The sequence below is a fragment of the Lissotriton vulgaris genome, chromosome 8 (assembly GCF_964263255.1).
Source record: "Lissotriton vulgaris chromosome 8, aLisVul1.2, whole genome shotgun sequence".
Lineage (NCBI taxonomy): Eukaryota > Metazoa > Chordata > Amphibia > Caudata > Salamandridae > Lissotriton > Lissotriton vulgaris.
The window spans coordinates 418918744-418940589 of NC_141696.1; the positions used below are offsets into that span (position 1 = coordinate 418918744).

The 21846-nt window shown below is 41.7% G+C and overlaps 1 protein-coding gene across 3 annotated transcripts in view; it reads left to right on the forward strand.

The window, feature by feature from the left end:
• Positions 1 to 21846, forward strand: part of LOC147697113 (gamma-aminobutyric acid receptor subunit gamma-3) — a 1420783-nt gene that overhangs the window by 1374573 nt on the left and 24364 nt on the right. For 2 of the 3 annotated variants that reach the window (XM_086933292.1, XM_086933290.1), the window contains exon 5: positions 20974 to 21170. In XM_086933292.1, coding sequence (XP_086789418.1) covers positions 20974 to 21170 — 197 coding nt within the window. Of the gene's footprint in view, positions 1 to 20973; positions 21175 to 21846 lie in introns of all 3 variants that reach the window. The other variant, XM_086933291.1, reaches the window with a different exon arrangement.

Here is a 21846-nt window from a genome sequence, read left to right on the forward strand (position 1 = left end):
GCACAGATTAAACAGACTCTGAGGGACTAAATGATAACATCCCCTGGCTGAGTCTAAACAGATAAACACTGTCCACCCTTAGGAAAAGAATAATTAACTCTGGACTATCAGAATAATGATGCATTACAAACTAGATGCCACCATAATCATTGATTAACTTCTCCTTACAAAGGAGTATCACAATGATTAAGTTTATCAACTTTATTTAGTGATTTCTACCCACTGCCTTCAAAATCACTGATCGAAACAACTGGCGAGTAGATAACTAATATTGTATACAATGTACGAAAAACACCCTCAATGTACTTTGTCCGTCCGCAGAAATAGATGCATCAATAACAACCATTAAATAAAAGACTGCCCATTGAAGGAGCCCAGCATGGCCACTATCATTTATTTACATGGGGAGTTATAGTAAATACGATATTTTTACATAATAACATCACTGCACAAAAAATGTCTTTTTTTGATAGAAAATAGACCCTCTGCATATAGTCTTTCTTTCATTATGATTGAATGCAATATAGTAGCACCCAGAAGTGCCCTTGGCTTCCCGGGCCCCGGAGGCAGAGTCAGCACAAGTAGTGCAACAGAAAGAAGGACCGCAGGTAGCGAGAAAGAACACCCACGCAGCTACAAAACCATAAAGTATTACTTCACCCCTTTTTCTATATCCTACGCATTATCCCAGTAATCCCTAACGACCCACTGGGGAACCGTTGACACACAAGCAAAATCCTCAACTGGTATGTCAAAAATCGCCGTTCAAATCACCCACTATGCACGCAACGGGTGAACCACACACCGCGTTAAGCGACCCGATTATTCCCAAGGATGTCAGAGTGAAAAACGGGCATAGCTACTCGCTTGTTCTGACATTATATGAGAAGGTACAACGAGGCATAAGTCATACCACGCCTTTTACCTTGTGCTAAAATAAGATTACCAAGCATGATGGGGAAACGGTTATCTATAATTTCGAATAGAACGATACAAAATGAAATATTAACATGATATTTGTGAAACTGTATTTGCTTGATAAGAACTTGATCGGCTAATTGATACCTTTTGAATGAGTAGAGACATTTTGCCAATTATACAAGAAAATATACCCTCGCTAAATATCACACAGAGGGTGACAATACATGGAATGAGTGAGTTGACCTTTGCCATTTGGGAGCGTGTTCTCCTTGAAGTATTGCCATTTTCCAGTTGCTGTATAGAATGGCTTTTTAAGCACAAAGAGTGCTATGTGTATACAAGTCCTACAATTACTTTCTCCTTACCCCCTTTCCTTTGTATGTCTGTTAATTGTGTATTACAGGTACCTACGAGACCTTATCAGGAGAAGGATTAATATATCCATCTTCCCTCTTCTCCGCCCGAATAGTTAATTCTGTTCATAGGAGATCACTTTCACAGAGACGCCCTTGGTCTCTACACCCTTCACTTGGTCCTGAAGAAAGCCCACTTGACCTATCCAGGCAATTGAGGGCTGAAACATGTTGACCTCCTTTTAACAACATTGACCATAGTGTGTGAGATTCCTAACTATTCTCCAACACACGCGAATTATTTTTAACAACAACTAGAATCCAGATTGAATAAAAGACCACTATCTGGCTGTACGAGTTTATTTTATTCTATCAGGCATACCCCACCCATCACTGATCACTACTGCGGTAACCAGGGGTAAAACCTCTGGCTGGAGGATGCATAACCACTAACCCAATGATTATGCGTACACGTGTCGAATAGCGGAGAATCAAGATGTACCACTTCCACACAAGATCAGACACGTGCATGAGGGTTTTTAATTGGGACGTATAGGTACGCAACCTGCATACCCAGGTTATGCAGGACAAGTGATCCATCCCTATCTGATTTTTTGGTACACAGAAATAATCTTGAACTTCTGACATCCTCAATCATGGAATCAAGACCCCATTTCACTGTTTGGACCTGCTGTACCGCAGTGTACTCCACCGACTGGTGTCAACCAAGCACAAAAATCATGTGCAACAGGTAGCTACCCAAGCACAGAGTCTGATGCACCTCAACACAGGGAGTTCTTTGAAAACCAAGCAACAAATAATATCGGACATCTTCCATTGTGGGATCAAGACACCGTTCCACTCTTGTGACCTACAGGAGGTTGCACCTCGTCGAAGAGAGTACCTTCATCTGCACTCTCAGATGAAGTTCTAACATTGTCCATTGTGGGATCAAGATACCGTTCCACTGTTGGGACCTACATTTGGTTGCATCTGGTCAGAGGCGGTACACAGAAATTATCACAGACTTTAACTTCTGACATTCTCAATCATAGAATCAAGACCCAGTTTCACTGTTCGGGCCTGCTGTACTGCGGTGTAGTCCAGCGACTGCCGTCAGCCAAGCCCAATAATCATGTGCAACAGGTAGCTACGCAAGCATAGAGTCTGAGGCTCCTCAACGGAGGGGGTTCTATGAAAACCAAGCAGTAGGTAATATCAGACATCGTCCATTGGGGGATCAAGACACCGTTCCACTGTTGGGACCTAGAGTTGGTTGCACCTGCTCGAAGGGAGTGCCTTCATCTCCACTCTCATGTGCAGTTCTAACATCATCCATTGTGGAATCAAGACACAGTTCCACTGTTGGGACCTAGAGTTGGTTGCACCTGAGCGAAGGGAGTACCTTCATCTCCACTCTCAGATGCAGTTCTAACACCGTCCATTGTGGGATAAAGACACCGTTCCACTGTTGGGACCTAGATTTGGTCACACCTGGTCAAAGAGAGTACCTTCATTTCCTCTCTCAGATTCAGTTCTAACATCGTCCATTGTGAGATCAAGACACTGTTCCAATGTTGGGAAGGGAGTACCTCCATCTCCCCTCTCAGATACAGTTCTAACATCATCCACTATGGTATCAAAGCACTGTTCCACTGTTGGTACCTGTTGGACTACTGTGTTAGTAGTATACAGAGCACTCCACGTTGCTGGGTCTCAGGCTGGGCACTGTGTGCCTGTGTCGCGGTAGCCAGCGTTGATCTAGGAACCTTCCGACCTCGCAGACCTCAGTCCAGGAGCTTCCGTAGGCACATGGTGGGCCCTCTTTCACATAATGCAGTAGCGAAAGGTGAACTGTGAGGCATATGTGAGTCGCAGCGGCCATGGCGATTTCTGGATACCAGCAGGCTGAGAGCATCATTCACACACCCACCTTCGCTCACAGGTTCTACCTCATGGTGGTGTAAGCTATGCAGACCTGGCAGACACATTCGCCATTCCTGAGCAAAACCACACCCACACAAACATGATTTTTATTGATACCCCACGCTAGCCTTGCGTACGCCGAGCCAGCCCACTACGCTAAAGTATTGGGGATTGAGGGGGCACGTACGCGCTATGTTTTCTTAATCTTCCCTACTGACTGTAATATCATGGTTGTGTCCACTGTCTACTTCACTCAATAGAGCATAAGCGTATGTTCACATGCACATGTCTGTGCTCTGTATACTCAAGTCTGTCCGGCACATCCCCTCAACACTTTGCATTATATACTTTTATAATAGAGAATCACTTCCCACCTTTGCACATACTTTGCTCCCATCTCTCACCGCATTCTGCATTGTGTGGCAGAGGTGACATGCCATGTTTGGTTTGTATACACGGCTAGCCACCGTTCCCACAGTACGTAGTGTTGTTGTGTCTGCTGGTGTACATATTGTTTGGCATGTTGCATGTCATTATATAATGTAGCGTGTTCATTCACGAGCAGTGGTTTCTCCCATTTAGATATCCTGTCCTAAAGAGGATACAGAACTTTTTCTCACAGGTGAAAAGTGCGGCCACAATGGCACTCATTCATTACTATCCAAGAATGTCCAACTGCACGACGCTTCTAAGTTTACAGGCCCCAATCTTGCGTGCTTTCTTAAAACTACGGCAACTCCCACATCAGCCCAAAATTCACACAACTTTCTAATAGCACTTATCTGCTTCTCAATAACATGGGCTCCTACAGAATATGAGCTGGCATACCGTCTGTCCTTACTGTTTCAAACTGAGTAACTTCCTGTGGCAATGTCTATTCCCACCCACACAAAACAACTACAACGGGACCTTCAAAACCTACTTTGAAAACAGATTTCATTAAACTAACCAAAGTGAAACTTTTGTTAGGAACAGAAGTGTCCCTCACTTTTGCAAAAGAAATGTATTGACTGCAGATAACACAAACTTCAAGTAAAATACAGTCCCCTTTAAAATCAAACCTCCCATTACACTTTGTAAATTGTTATACAATTTTCAACACATCTCACACTCAAGGTCTGGCACACTGTTTTTTAACACGGTCTCCCCCGACCTTCTCACACTCTTTCAAACAGTTTTTGGTATAATACCAGACTTTATTTATTCGATCATATATGGAATAACAGGAACAGTGCCCATAATTCTCGCTCTCTTTGCGGCCATCCTACTACAATTTTTGCTTCCAAAGAAATGGCGGCGCTCCCTGTGCTAACAACAATGTTTGACAGAATACGCCTCTAAGCAAAGCTACATCAATATTGTCACAAAATGGAACAACTTTTCGGCTGCCTGCTTCTCTGTATTATCAGAGCCAGCTACAACATGACATTTATGTACACATATGCAATTTGCATGCAACCCTCTTTTTATTGCAAAACTTGCCCATTCGACTGGCGAATGGATCTATGCCTTGCCAACATCCCAACAATGACTCCCGATATCCAGCAAGTAATCGAGCATCTTGAAAACCATGAACTTTATTGTTCATGCAGTGGAGCAATGGAGAATGCAACGCAAAAAAAGTATCGTGAAAGATCTCCTACAACATGCGACCTTTGACAACATCTCAGATTGCCTGCCAATTCAAATTGCAGCTCCAACATTGGAGGAGCATTACTGTGCCTTCGAGGATATGAATTGGATCGCTTTGCTTTTCTCACACAATGGCAAAAATGACCTCTTGGAACATTACTCATCTCAAGCTACTGAAGAACTTCCGGACTGCAATCTCCAAGACTTGTAAGAAATTCACGTTATTCTTGGATTGATTTTTTTCAACTTATTTGACTTTTTCTTTTACATTTTTAAAATTTTTCTTAAATTGAATTATTTTCATATAATATCTTTCTAAATATGCTCATGCATTTGAACTCCTTTTCATCATTACCTCTTACGTCTCCACTCCAACCAGGGATCAGTGATGTATGGCCTATGCAAATAAGCTATATACTTGCTAAATTAGCCTAACCCTGACATCCATTTTGAAACCATGTCTATTCTTTGTGCATATGTCTCTCTCTGCCTGCCTGTTATCCACAAAGCCCTTTCACACAACTTTACTCTTCTTCAGCCTGTGATCACAAGCTGGTGATCAAGATCAAAAACCACAACTTTGTTTAGGAACTGTTTGGCACAGTGTGGTAATCGTATCCTACCTTTATTTTCATTATACAATTTAGACATTCATGTCTAATAGCTATTATTCATGTCACTTCGAACTGTAACATGTAATGTGGAATTCACTGATGCAGGATCTTCGGTTTCAATACTGCAGAAGCGGTTGGAGTTTGCCCCAGCTCGATGCCTTAGCTCTCTGCACTAGAATTGTTTTTTGAAAGAGCTGAAGACAATAATGTATGGTTTGACCATAAGGGTACCGAATGTGCTTCTCAGAAGCACAATGTTTGTATGCCTCCTCAAAGTTCCAATTCGGACACGCACCAGATAGAATCTACTGTACAACAGATTCATGACTGTTCTCTTGTTGATAATTTTGTGTTACAAAAAAGCAGTACCAGGGTACCTAAAAAGTGTGATGATTACATTTTGCAAAATCTTTTTTTTCCTTAGTTTTCTTAAAGGATACATGTGGTAATCATATCCTACCTTTATTTTCCTTATAGAATTTAGAGCCATTCAACTCTAATAGGTATTGTTGATGTCACATGGAACTGTAACATGTAATGTGGAATTCACTGATACAGGACCTTACGTTTGAATCCAGCAAAACAGCTTAGAGTTTGCCTCAGCTGGATGTCTTAGCTATTGCACCAGTGGGTCCATTTATCGCACTTAAATAAAGACCCTTTTTAGATAACTTTCAAACTCCATCGCTTTATTACACACTGGCACTTTCTTACACACACCTGATTACACCATTTGTCTTCTGTGGCATTGCATTTTATTATTCACAATTATTTCTTTATTCCTGCTTGCTAAAACAGTGCATCCGAGTCTTCAGACCGGTAGGTGTGAGTAGTTTGCTTCCCACTCCCTGTATAGTAACGCATACTAACACTATTTATACATGTTTGGTACTGCGGCCAGTATCCTACAGTGCCCACAGCAGATCACTTTACAGCAATCAGCTCACGACTTACATTCACAGTTTCATCCCTGAGTCTTCAGAGCGGTAACAGTAAGTAGTTTGAGTCCCACTCCCGCTATAGTCTAAACGCATACCAACACCACCTGCACAGCGATGCTACAGCGGCCAGTATGTTACTGCGCCCAGAGCACATCAGTTTAAAGCACTCAGCTCACGGTTTAGGTGCACGCTTTCATCCCAAGGGTACCGGCCCCTCACCTCAGCACTATCTCACCGGGGGCAAAACAGCACTTTCACACTGGTAGGGGTAAATACTTCAGCACGTCAATTTACAGCACTCAGCTCACGGTTTAGGCGCACGCTTTCCCCCCTTAGTTTACCAGCACCTCACCTCAGCACCATCTCACTCTGGGCAAACCAGCACTTTCACACCGGTAGGGTAAATACTTCAGCACATCAGTTTACAGCACTAAGCTCATGGTGTAGGCACACGCTTTCATCCCTGAGTTTACCGGCACCTCACCTCACCACCATCTCACTCTAGGAAAAACATCACTTTCACACCAGTAAGGGTAAATACTTCGCTTCACACTCCCTCTATAGCATACCCTAACCAGCCTACAGAGCTCACAGCACTCCTACCTTCCTCTTTCCTACTTTTTTTGCTCTTTTTTCCTTTTACTCGCTTCAACACAATCACAAAATGTCGGCCAACACTTCCTAGTTGCAACCGCTCACACCGCTCAGAGCCAATAAGCAGCAAGCTCGTGCTCGTTACGCCTCAGCCAATCAGATGGCAGAATTCCCAGATATTGATATCTGTAAATTTTGATATTTCCCCAAAACTACTGAATGAATTTACACCAAATAAACAAACACGTGCTTTCTAGACCAAGACCCTTCTCCCTGCCAAATTTGGGGTAATTCCTTTCACCCGTTCGACCTGTAGCCTTGTCTAAAGTTTCCTAGGGAAATGAACATGGAGAAAACACGTTTTTTGGATTCCCCTTTTATCTCGGCCCCCCTTGACGAATCACCCCAAAACTTTCAACATAGGAGCTGACATGAACAAAGAATTTGTTTTGAAAATTTCATGAAGATTCATCAAATGAAGGGGGGGTTATAGAGGGAGTGCGAAGGTAAATTAGAGTGTATGAAATTAATTTTGTATTTGTGAAGTGCTAACTACTCACTCCTACAGGTCTGATGGTGCTGTAGGCGTAAGCTGCGATGCTGATGGACTCTGGGTAAAGCCGTTGAACTACTGACCCCTACCGGTCTGAAAGTGCTGGGTACGGAAATTAAGTGTGGTATTGCCTAGAGTGTCATGCTGTTAAATAAATTGAGCTGCTGCTGGACTCAGGTATGAAACCGTAAGCCTAAACTGTGTATGCTATGCTGGGAAGTCATGTGCTCTGGGCTCTGTGCCACACGTGTTCAACTTGTATATGATGCTTAGGTGGTGTTGTATAGGGAGTGCAAAAGTAAATCAATACAGTATTTGTAAAGTGCCAAATACTCACCCTTATAGGTGAGTAGAGCCGGGGATCAAAGTGAGATGTCTGTGCAGCAAATTGAGATGGTCTGGCCTCTGCGCCACAGCTGTGTGGAGAATACATTTTGGCGAGGGTCCGGGAGTTGCCATTATCTGGCCCTGAAATAGCAGGCTTAAGTTGTAAGTTAAAGGGTAGCTCTAAAAAGAGCCCTTGTGTTCATTAGTTTGAGCTACATATAAGTGTGGATGCACAGCTTCAAGTTATTCAGGAAAACTCGGTTTCCCTGATCTGTGAAGTGCACTCCATCACTTCTGTATATATCTGCCATATCAAACCGTATGTTGTTGTTGTAGATGGAGCCCATTTTGTGGTCTCTGAGGTATGCAGAGACAGCTTTGCTGACTTTCTTCCAAGATTTTTCAATCTGAGGAGAAAATAGTTTGGACCATTTCCACTTCTGTCTTTGGCATATATTGGAATATACAAAGACAGTTTGAGGCAAAAATAACATCACTTGTCCAAAGGTGTCCTTCATAAGCCTTTCCAAACCTACCCCAGTCAATGTGCCTAGGTTGTTTCCATCACAGTGCACAATCATGAAGTCAGGGTGTTGGAGATGCAAACAGGTTTTAACCACTGTCAATCATGACAACCTCCTATTCATTCTGGAGCATAGGATGGGCCTTTCTGGTCAGGTGCTGCATTGGTTCTCATCCTTTCTGCAGCACAGGACCCAAAGAGTTAAATCGGACCACTCACTCTCCCATGTTTAGCCCATTCCTCGTTCACCCAGGTTTATAAATGATCTGTTATGTGTGCACTATTTGATTCAATGCCTATTAGATTCCCTATGTTAGTCTCATGTTTTGATGTGTTACCTTCCTTTCCCTCAAATTGTAAAGCGCTGTGATATCCTTTGGGATCAACTTCGCGATATATACAACTTTATAAATAAATAAAATGAATAAACAATTGGTGCCCCTTCAATCCTCTCTGTCCAAACCATTTAATGTCCACATTTTGTAAACCTAGGTCTAAATCAATACGTCTCTGTTCTGCATACCTCTTGCACCAGAAAACATAGCTATGTCCTGCGATCCACACTAGCCTTTCATTTTGAAGGTACGGCTTGAAGGTGTCTTCAGCTCCTTCGTAGATTAAGAGCTATGTTTAAAGATAGGGAACGAGTTTCTTTTCGCATAGAAAACTGTACCTGATTAGGAGATGAAAATCATTGTTTTTTAAAAGTAGGGTGCACATTCGTTTTGTGGAAAATCATCTTTGTGATTGGTTAAGAAAAGGAAGTTTGAGCGTGGAGCACATAATATAGGATAAAAGTTGCTCAACTCAACCGCACCTGCTACTTTCATTTGGAAGGCACTGTTCGAACTTAAAACAATTGCGAACTTTTAACCTGCACTTGCCGTTAAAAGTTCAAGAAAATAATGCAAAAAAATATTGTTAGGTTTAAAGAAATTGATGAACTTTTAACCTCCACGTGTTGTAGAATGTTTTAGAAAGTGTGTTGACAGAATCCGTTGCATTTCTGACTTCTATGTGTACTTGAATATTAATAAAATAGTTTATATGGAAAATTAGAAAGCTAGTAATAGAGAGAAGTTTTAAAAGCTAAAAGAATCAAGAAACTATTCTAATTTGTTCTTTATTACCTACTGGAGGTCGCCAGTAGGTAGTTATAGAGTAAGGACCGAGTTTCCAGAGGAAGAGCATTTTTTGTTTTGTTTATAACTTTGGCATCATTTGATGAATCTTTATGAAATTATGAAAACATTTTTTTTTTTGGGGGGGGTGATTCGTCAAGGGGGGCCAGGATAAAAGGGGGGTCCCAAAACTTTTTTTCTCCATGTTAATTTCCATAGGAAAGTTTAGACAAGGCTACAGGTCGAACGGGTGAACAGAATTACCCCAAATTTGGCAGGGAGAATGGTCTTGGTGTACAAAGCACGCTTTTGTTTATTTGGTGTAAATCTGTTCAGTAGTTTTTGAGAAATATCAAAATTTATAGAATTTGGGAATTCTGCCATCTGATTGGCTGAGGCGTTACGAGCAGGAGCTTGCTGCTTTTTGGCTAGGAAGTGTTGGCTGCCATTTTGTGATTCCGTTGAAGTGAGTAAGGGGAAAAAAGGGTGTAAAAAGTGTGAAGCGAAGTAGTCACTCCTACTGGTCTGAAAGTGTGGTGTTGCTTAGAGTGACATGGTGCTGATATGATATGGTGCTACACTCGGGGATGAAACCGAGAGTCTAAACCGTGAGGTCATTGCTGTAAAGTGATGTTGTCTGGTGTTTGTAGCATACGTGTTCAAGTAGTGTTAGTAGGTGTTTATGCCATACAAGGAGTGGGAAGCGAACTAGTGACCGCTACTGTGTGTTAATAGTATACCAGAAGGGGTAAGCGAAGTAGTTACACCTACCGATGTGAAGACTTGGGGATAAAATCGAGGTGATTGCTGTTAAAGGATGGGCTCTGGGCGCTGTAGTATACGTGTGCAAGTAGTGTTAGTAGGCGTTTATACCATACAGGGAGTGGGAGTCAATTTTCTCTGGTTTTATATGAGTCAAATGTCAAACTAACTATAACGTCCCTGAAACCTATGGTTTTTTCAGTGAATTTCTAAGGTTTTTCTAAATGCTGATTCCTAACTATAACGTCTGTACAACCTATGTTTTTTTCAGTGAATATATATATATATATATATATATATATATATATATATATATATATATATATATATATATATATATATATATATATATATATATATATATATATATGTATATATATATATATATATATATATATATATATATATATATATATGTATATATATATATATATGTATGTATGTATGTATGTATGTATGTATGTATATATATATACTAGCTGTACCCGGCCATGCGTTGCTGTGGTTCAGTCTGGTTAAATAGAAGAGAAAGAAAAGAGTAAGCGCACGTTTCTAATATGTTTAATTTCACAATGCTTGTGGGTATACAATATGTTTTTGTGACTATTGTCTGTATGCGTCCCTTGTAGTTGTTGCACAGCAAGCAAATCGATAGGGTCTATTCGGCCTTTCGATTAAAAACATGCGCGTATTGTACACACGCGTATTTGAATCCAACGTTGTGTATATATAAACATGCGCTAATGTTGCAAACTGAACCAACTCCTCCCCCCTCCCTCCACTCACTTCCTGGTCTGGCATCCTGACAACAACTGTCCATCCTAATCTATGTGGACTATTGTCTCTATGCGTCCTTTCTTATTTATTTTATTTATCTGTGCAATTTATATAGCGCACAAATACCCAAAGGTGTCTCAGTGCTGAAAGACAGAAAGCAAAGCTGATGGAAAAATTAATTACTGATTGAAGAGCCATGTTTTTACTAGCTTCCTGAAAGTAAGAAGGGAGGGGCTGGCCCTGATGTAAGGGGGCAAGGTGTTCTACAGTCTGACTGTGGCAACTGAGAAACATCTGTCTCCCCATGATGATTTCTTTGTCCGTAAGACAGTTAGGAGTCGGTTTGAGGAGGAACGCAGTGGTCTTTTGGGGGTATACAGGCATAATGATTTTCTTAAGAACGCAGGGCCGGAGTTGTTTATTGCCCTGTATGCCATGCACAGCACCTTGAATTTAATTTGGTTCCTGATTGACAACCAATGGAGCTGGCGTATTACAGAGGAAATAGATTTGAACTTGGGCGTGCCTGACAATATTCTGGCTGCTGCGTTTTGGGCCGACAGCAATTTGTTCAAAACTTTCTCCTGGGCATTTAGAAGGAGGCCATTGCAGTAACGGATAAGACCAGTGTACACATGAGAGTTTTTCCTGCGCTCAGAGGAAGGAAAGGGAGATGTTTCTTAATCATTTTGAGGGCGAAAAAAGATGATGAGACTACCGCATTTGCATGGTGAATAAAAGAGAGCTTATCGTCAAACATCACTCCCAGATTCCTAACCTTAGTGACAGGCTGCGGAGGTGCTCCCATCTCAGTTGGCCACCAAGTTGGGGACCAGCTGGGGGATAAGCTACTGAAGGTCATTACTTCCTTTTTGTAGGAATTTAACTTCAAGCTGTTGCGTGACATCCAGTGGCTGATGTCTTGCATGCCCTCTTGAAAATTTGCTGCCACTTCTAATCATTCATTGTGGACTGCCAGCACAAGTTGCGTGTCGTCGGCATACAATGTTAACCTCATCTAATGGGTTTTGATGGTCCTTGCCAAATCCAACACATAAATATTGAATAAGGTCGGACTTAAGGAAGATCCCTGAGGCACTCCACATGGGAGGGAAAAAAAGGGGAGTAAAATTCACCCAGCTTGGTCGACTGAGTGCGGTTGGCAAGAAATGTTGTTAATAAAGCCCTGGCTTTTTGTTCAGTGCCAATGGCAGCGACACGGTCGATCAAGATGGTATGGTCGACCGTGTCAAAAGCCGCAGACAAATCCAACAGGATAAGGACAGCCGCTCCACCTCTATCCAAGATCATCCTGATCTCATCCGAGGCCTTGATGAGGGCTGTCTCATTCCCATGACCCATCCTGAAACCGAATTGAGTATCATCGAGCAGCTTATTATTGTCAATGAATTGAGCTAGTTGCCTATTCATTCATTTTTCAATGATCTTTGATGGAAATGGAAGACAAGCTATAGGTCTGTTTTTTTGGTTCTAGCCGATCAAGGTAGGATTTCTTGAGTAGGGGTTTAATGATGGCCTTTTTCCATACTGAAGGGTAAACAACAGTACTGAACATTGAATTGCATATGTCTGCAAGGGTATAGGCGATAGGATCCGGAATCAATTTGAGAATAGAGGGGGGAGAGGGATCCAGAGGGGAACCAGATTTAATAGATAGAACAAGATCACGTACCTGCTGGAGAGGGACCTGAGCAAATTCAGAGAATACGGTGGAGAGGGAGGTCTTAGTTGAGTTATGGGGGGTAGGTGGATCTGAATTAGCCTGGGTGACGAAATTTAAGTGGATATGAGTGACCTTCTCTTTAAAGAAATTAGCAAGAGAGTTACATAAATCTTGCGACGCTTCCATGGTCGAACCTGTTGGAGGTGTGGAGCGTTTAGTTACCACTTGAAATAGTTCCTTGGAAGAGTTTTGGGCAGATTCAATTTGGTTTAGGTAGTTTTACTTTTCTCTAAGGTAATCAGATGTTTATATTTTGTCATTGCCTCTTTATATAATGTTTTAGCGTTGTTATTATAGTCTTTGCGCCAATGTCTCTCTAGGTTCCTGCAACGTTGTCTCTCCAGTCTTAACTCCTCTGAGGACCAAGGTGCGGAATTAACCCTTCGGTTCGTAGAGACCCTTTTGGATGGCACTAGCATAGAGAAGGTGTCGTCTAACCAGGTAGAGTAGTTATTAGATGCTATTTCAGGGTCTTCTGAAGGAGTATAATGGCGAGAGGAGAAAGATGTTTGCAAAAGCTGAATATCAATGTTATTCCATGCACGAATGTATTTAGGAGTGTGAGAACCCATATCCCTAATGTTGGATTTCTTGGTCCGAATGGTGCAGGTAATTGCAGAATGGTCGGTCCAGATCAAAGGGGTAACCGACAGTAAGGAGATGTTGGAATTATTAGTAAAGAGACCATCCAGTGTGTGTCCTGCTCTATGTGTGGGTGAAGAGACTAGCTGATTTAGGCCTAGTGATAGGAGATCATTGATGAGGGAGGAAGATTCCTTGTCACTGGGAGATTCTAAATGAAAGTTGAAATATCTCAGGATAGTATAATCTGATATTCCTGCTATTGATTCTAATAAAGTATGGAGTTCTGCAAGAAAATCAGTTTGCGAGCTTGGTGGTCGATATAATAAGGTTCCTTTAAAGGATTGAGTATTTGAAAGTATGATACAAAAGGTTAATGCTTCGCAGACTGGGGAGTTGAAGGTTTCGGTTTTGATTGTGTATTTATCACGATAAATTATTGCTAAACCTCCACCTTTCTTTAATGTCCTATCATGTCTAAGTACACAGTAGCCTTCCGGTGTGGTTCCGAAAAAATCAGGGAGATATCGTTTTTCACCCACTTTACCACTACATTCCCTGAGCAGTCGTGTATGTCCCCAATATAGTCCTACTCTCTTCTAATTCTTAATTGACGTGCTAAGTGTGGCCCTACCTTGTTGCCTTGCATGTAGGATGTTTGCTGAGATGTGGCAATGTCAATTTTACCCTGCTAGCATAGATCGCATTTGGTTTTGTGTTAATGGCCGTGACTTTTTTTTGGTGGGTTACTAAGGGACTGACTTTATGGGTCTGTTCTCGAGTTCTCAATTTTCCTTTCTACCATCAGGTATTCTTTGGTTCTCTGTTTATTAAGGGCTGACATCACTGCCATGCATTGTTCCCTTACTACCACCTTGAATATGTCCCAGTTGTTGGTGGGTGTGGTTTCTTAGGGGCTATTCAGTTGCAAGAATTCGCTAATGGTTTTTCATAGGTTATCCCAGAGAATTATGTCACGGACCAGCGTGCTAGGGAAGAACCAAAGGCTATATTTGGGCATAGGGTTGTTCCACTCCAGGGAGATGAGCACTGGAGAATGATCAGAGATGAGAATGGGGTGTACTGTTGCTTCAATAATGTCCCTGATAAGGATGTGACTAAGGAACACATAGTCTAGTCTGGAGTAGGTATGGCGGCTGTGGGAGAAAAAGGTGTAATTCGTTATCCTCTGGGTGACTCCCTCCATTCGTGTGAAAGGCCTATTTCTCGCATCGCCTGTTTCAGGCTTTTCGGAAAGCTACCCATGGGTGATCTGTGGGAGTGCCATATGAGATTGTAATCTTCCATCAAAATTATGTCTCCCTCTGCAAATTCTCCCAAAAATGCCAACATGGTAGTTATGAATGCTGCCTGATTAGTTTTGGGTGCATAGGCTGTCACAACCCTGCACAGTTCCCCCTAATTTGACCCTTCACCAGCACAACCTTCCCTTCCTTGCCTGTTTTACAGCCGTCTGGTTGAAATTCTAAAGAGGAGTGAAAGAGGAGGGCCACACCATTATGTTTTTTAGAGGTGAAGGACTTGTATATCAGGGATATGTCCTATGTTTCAGTCTATGATCTTCCGATCTATTGAGGTGGTTCTCCTGTAGTGCTACAATATAATAGAGCTCATCCAGCAGGTATTTCCATATCCTATGGTGTTTGGTTGGGACATTCATACCTCTAACATTCCATGTGAGAGCGTTGATCACCATGATAACAGTAATTTCTCCTTTTCTGACCCTTGAATATTCTCCTCTCTTAGCCTATCCTTCACCAACACCCCCCCCCCATTTCCTACCAGTTCCATCGAACACTCCATAGTGTACAGTTTCAGTTCTAGGTGATCGCTGTTGTTCCCCCAAACCTCCCAGTATCTCCAGAGTTTCTTCAAAAGAAAAAAATGTAAATCCTAAAACAAATACAGTTGGGCCAACAGTCCCGGGGTCAGTCTACTAATGTAGGATGTGTAGAGCATTGGAGGCGATTCAGACCACTGTTACTACCATGGCTCCAATGAAGCAACTGTTTGAAAGGTATAATTTCTATGACAGCATGTTTTTTGTAGCATTTGCCCTCGGGGTAGGGCTCTTGGAGAGTGTCTACAGGCAATGCCATGGTGAGTACCAGTGTGACCTGTGAATCATATTGGAGTCTATCTGGGCTCCCCATATGCTATTTTGTAGTGTTCAGGTTTGTTTGCATTCCTGCTTTGTGATCAGAGACAAACAGGCTGCAGGTGGTAATCTGGGGGGTCTTTGGAACGGACACAGGCCTCCCCCCAGCCCCAGTGGAGGAGGTCACTTTACGATCATTCTCATCAGGACCACCATCACCCTAAGGTGTCAGAAGCCCCAAAAGTGTTAGGGCCTCTTTCACCTCGGTGATGTGATATGCTTTATTTCGGAATTCTAAGCCCAAGCCAAAGGGGTATGTCCTGCAAAATCTAATGTTCTCCTGTCGGATTTGTCTGTGACTGACCTAAACTGTTGGCATGCCAAGGTCGCTGGTACTATATCCTTATATAGCTCACATGCAAATCCCTGGAACTTTACAGTGCTTTGTTTCCTGGCGGCCTGTAGTTTGGCCAAGACCTCTCTCAGACGCTGTTTGTTGCCCTGGATGGGTTTCCCCACCCTATTGCTCAAGCACTAGAACTATTATCCTTTCTCCCGCTGATGCTTAACTCCAAGAAGCTATATCGCAAGAGGGATGTTTAAGTAGTCTAGCCGGTGATCACTTGTTGATTCTGAGGCATTTATATGAATCCAATGTGCTGGTCTTTCCATAATATCATATGCTTGAGGTTGTCTGTAGTATTTATTTAAATTGATTTAAAATAACCGAATCAACAGTACTTGATCACAGATAATATCTAAATGTTGAAACTTTAGAGGCTACATCAACTAGCTTCTACCTTGCTCTGCTTCTGAAGAAAACAAAAATATTGCATAATGAAAGCCATCCTCAACTTGAATTATTGTATCTTTATTAACAAACGTCCACTGCTTTTTTAATAAACAAACACTTCACAATTCCAAAGTTTCTCAAAGAAGCCCAAGAGGCTCAGTGAGTTTTCGCCCACTTTACTGATGTATGATGTGGTCTGCCACTCATGAGTGTACACGTTCACATTCTTCTGAGATTGCTAATTTGAGCATCATTACATTAGGTATTTGCATTAAATGATAGTGCTTAGAAATAGCAAACGTGTTTAATGTTGTTATATAAAAACCATTTATTGTATTAAAATCATCCACAAAGTATCAAAGAACACTTCATTTCAGGTTTTGGTTAATCTTTTAAGTGTTTATTGCAAAAGTGAATTATTTGTGAATCACAGAATTTACCAACAACTGGATCCTGTGTATGCTAGATATGGAACAAAGCACCCCAAAGAAAGGCATGACTCAAATATATACTTTAATTCACAAACTGGTTCTAGTATCTATCACATGATTACATGCTGACTGATTACACAAGCAGGCGCCTATATGAGCTCATGAGATGGCCTTCACACGCAATGTAATGTTAACAGCTTTGGTTGAGCAAGCTGGCTTACAAATGTCACCACCTGAGTGCCAAGGCACAAAACCTCTCAAATCAGAGAAGGGCATATCCTGTAGGCAAAGTTATCATGAGCAAAACAATATGGCTGCTAGGGGTTAGAGTTAGACTAAAGTAAATCAACACACTTTTGACTTTCACATACGTAAACATTTAATAGCTGCATCATTTATCTGGAAACCTTCCCATTAGCTACCTCTTCTACTTCAGAATCTCTGTTTTTGTCACTGACAGATGAAGCAACCATTTTTTGTGTGAAAATAACTTTTTATCAGCATGTTATTATGAAAAATCTGTATGCATTTTGGGCATCACGCAACCCAAATTTGAAATCTGCTCCTTTACACTTTACCACCTCAAGCACTGTGTTAATTTCTTTGAGATTGATTTAGAGGAAAATACATAGCCCCTTCACTGTACCTCTGTGAAATGTAGTGTGCAGCCTTGATGTTACCATTCTGGAAGGGCACTTATTCCAGCATTTTACAGTTGTAAATTTGAGCCCACTTCAAGAGTGGGAAACAACCAGTAAACTGTCGGTGGATCCATACACACATCTAAATTTGTCGGTTTTCACCCAGTTTAAATTCCTGCACACCTGAGATGCACACTTTGATATCCTGGCCTCTAGAGGTATGACTGGGCATTCTGCTGCACCTGTATGTTGCATACAACAATCTGATCTTTAGTTGAGATGTCCTCTGGTCCACCATCTACGAATCCGAATCTTGGAACTCCACAGACTCATGTCAGTATCATGCACATGCAATTTTCACTAAAGTGGTTAAAAAGTGTGTGGATCAGAGCTCTTGGGCTCAGTTAACAAAGACAAGAGTAAACAAGTACTCACATATTTATTAAGGGTGGGCAGAACTCATGGAATTTGACTCTATAGAATTCTGCATAGTTACAAATAAATTGCGGGATTTAGTGGAGTTCTGCAAGTGGACAGAAATAAGCATGTCATGCTGCTCATGCTGTGATTTAGCACAGACAGCACGTTCTCTGCTAAGAAATCAGTGCAACTGGAACCATGCTGTGCATCAGAAGGTGCTCTACTTTTACTCGAGTTGATTTTACTGCTGCTCAAGTCGATTTTCGGCTCAAGCTTCAGCCTTCTGACCACGAATTCTTGTGACCTGCTTTACATCTATCTCACCGGATGACCTCCTAGCACCCAAATATCGCTCTTGGGGACACCAAATCTCGCTTACCAACTTACTGATTTGAGTGCATGCGAGGAAAGATTCTGCTTTGCAGCGATTGGCAGAATTTGGCCGGAAATCCATGTTACAAGAGTAACGCTGAGTCTGCACAAATCCACCAATTCCGTTGGCAGAAACCGAATATTTCTCCCACCCCTAATTAGCAGACAAATGTGTGAGTGCAGATTTGCTTCTGGGATTCACAGACATTCCCAGGAATACACACAGAAAACAGTGTAGATGCAGATGTACATATGTATTCCTGGGAAAGTTATGTGGCATTCCGATAAGGATTGCATTCCCACAGTATGTCGTTTTCCAAAGTAGAGAGCTTTACACAGTGGAAACAGGATGCCCTGTGTATACTCATAGTTTTTACACAGGGAAAATATTTTTCCCCATGGAGAAATCCTTTCCTTAACCCCCCCTCTCCCACTCCCCCATAACTGGAGGCGGTGCATTCAGCTTCCCTTCCTTGAAAAGAATTTATGTCAACCCTTTGCAGGAATCCAACTCTTGCCAAAGATAAGGGGAATAAGAGATGGTTATGACTGCTGAAAAATGTTTATGTATGGAACATCAGTTTTCCCACGGCTGGAGAGGGACGTAGAAGTGTGCAGTTCTGCATACGCCTGTCTGAGATAGCTCGATTAACACCTGTTTGGAACCCATTAGTGAATTCCTGCTGTGTGTGTAAAAAAGGTACATTTGGTCATAAACTAAAACTTTCATTTACAACCACATTTAATGATTGGAATAAGGCTCATATAGTTTAAATAGAACAAAGAGAATCTGATTATATAGAAGACGAGGTTGTGCAAAAAATGAACTTCCAAAAAACATATATTGCTCGTTTTGAGACAGGTCTGTTTACTTCTCAGTATTGTGCACACTACATTTTTGCTAACTCTTCTTCAGAACCCTCAATAAATAATTCCTAGTGTAAGGGATTGAAGGGCAGATATCTATAAATTGGTGGATGTCTCTATATTAAAAACAAATCATTCTACAGTACGGCCTTCAACATACTTGTCCCCTTTATTTTGATAGAGCCAGTAACTGCAATTATTATGATGAATTATGTAAACCGCTGTATCAATGTCACACCGACATTTGACTCCAATAAGCAGCCACAATCATCGAGCGAAAATCTTTCTAAGAAATTACTTATTTATTTATTTACTTATAGAGCGCAACACTCATCCCAAGGGATATCAAGGCGCTAGTAGCAAAAAAGGCAAAGCTGCTGATAGGGGCTACAAGTAAGTATTAGTATTTAGGGAATAAATACGTTTTTCGTTTTTTTCGGAACGCCAGGTAGCTAGGAGTGAGCCGTAGGTCCAGAGGAAGCTCATTCCATTTCCTAGCTGCCAGATATGAGAAAGAGCGCACTCCAGACCTCACCTTCTTGATACGCTTTGTTCTGGCTAATGCTTGATGTAGTGACCGTAGGTTCCTTGTGGGGACATAAAACTAAATTTTCTCCTGGAGTATCTTAGGGCCGCTTAAATACAGTGCTCTATGTGCATGACTGAGTAGTTTAAATACTGCTCTTTGACGCATGGGTAGCCAATGCAGGTCTTTCGTGCACATCGATGCAGAGCTTGATCTGTTTTTATCACACACCAGTTTGGCTGCAGCATTTTGAAGCACCTGCAGCCACGTGAAAAGGTACTCGGTCATGCCCACGAATAAGGCGTTTCCGTAATCGAGCTGACTTATGAGCAGGGTCCGCACATGGGCCCTCATTTATGAAAAGTGACGCATCGCTGCGTGAAAACAGCGATGCGTCACTTTTCACTGCGCACTCCTTGCGACACCAATGATGCGTCATATTTAATGTATGATGCATCGTGTCGCAAGGACTTACAGATACGTCAGTATTTCTGACGCATCTGTAAGCGCAAAAGTGACGCATTGCTGGAGTGTGTCACAAAAGTGACGCAACTCCAGCAATGCGTCCTTTCACATGGGGAAAGCCCCATGTGAAAGGGCTTGCGTCAGTCTTACGCCTGCTGTGAGGCAGGCGCAAGATTTTGACGCAACAGCATCCTAAAAGTGACGCAGTGAAATCTCATAGATTTCACTGCGTCACTATTACGAGGCTTTTTGCGGGGGAACGCCCCCTCTGCATACATTATACCTGACGCAGGTATAATGTGGCGCAGGGGTTTAAAAAGTGACGCATCTACCTAGATGCGTCACTTTTTAAATATGGCGCAACGAGGCGCATTGTTTACACCGCTGGTGCGTCACAAAAAGTGACGCACCGGCGGCGCAAAACTAACGCAAGGCCTTCATAAATAATGCCCAGGGTCCTTCATGGAAAGAGCATCATTGATCAAAATGCCCAGGTTTCTTACGCATTGCTTAGAGATAGGAGCAGCGCCGAGTGTTTGTACTAAGGCAATCGGAGCCAAAATGAAATATTGCGGTGTGATTCTTGATTTTTAAGGAGCCCTTTAAGATCTCACTTATGATCCCACAATAAGTCAGGTGTTACTAGTACCCCTGATATTGATATCTCTGAGAGGTTGAAGTTAAAAAAAGGATTACCATGTCACTCGTAATGAGGGTCTTCACGTTATGCAGACAGGCAGATCTTCACCTAAAGATGGAACTTCAAAATGTTTTAGAAGAAAGGTGGAAGAAAATTCAGAAGACAATGACCAACACACAATAATTACCACATACACAGACATTATCACACACACACTCTTACTCACTAAATTATTGAGAGATGCCAAAGAACCAAATAACACAGGACATAAATAAGATGCTTCATGTTGTCCAAATATTGTTAAGTAAAATTCATTTTTTTTCGCCTAGGTATCACCACAGTGTTGACGATGACAACACTGAGCACTATTGCGCGAAATTCTTTGCCTCGAGTGTCCTACGTCACGGCAATGGATCTGTTTGTGACAGTGTGCTTCTTGTTTGTGTTTGCTGCTCTGATGGAGTACGCCGCCCTCAACTACTATTCAAGTTGCAAAAAGCCGGTGTGTACCAAGAAGAAAAAATCGGTAAGTCGCATGTTACCTTCAAGAAGATAAAATATGGTAATTAATTAGAGCAACAGAAAGAAGAAAAGTCAGAATGCTGCAGATGCCCCCAGAAATAGAGGAGAGAGGTTTTGAAAAAAATACATCCAATTACTAGGCTGGTTGAGTATGTTATTGTGTAGGTGTGTGTTATTTTTTAGGTGTGTGCTACCGTATTTTGTTAGACTTTAATCTAGCAGTTAAAATGTGTGTCAAACTCAAGTCTCAGATCCATAAATCATAATGGCAGAATAACAACACTTCATTTTAAGTGAGTCCCAGTTAATCGTATACTAATAATTGACCTCTAAAGGAAAACCAGAAGAAAATCCTCAAAGCTTTGCACAGGGTGGCTTCACACAAAAATTAAACAGTTTCCACTGTCTCTGGTGAGCAAAGAGAATAACTGTATAATGCTATAAAGAACACTACATCAAAAATAAGCTGGATGGAATAGAGAAAGAAATTTAGACCTAGAAATATGTGGCATGCACATCAAAATTCAATAGTTAAAGGTATTTCAAAGAGAAGGACAAAAACTAAATTATAAAAAGGATGAGCAGCTCTCCTCACAGATCCCGCTGGTAATGGAAAGAGATTAAATGACACGGAAGACATTTAGGAAAAGGGGAAAATCAGGCTCAAAGCGTAAAAAAGC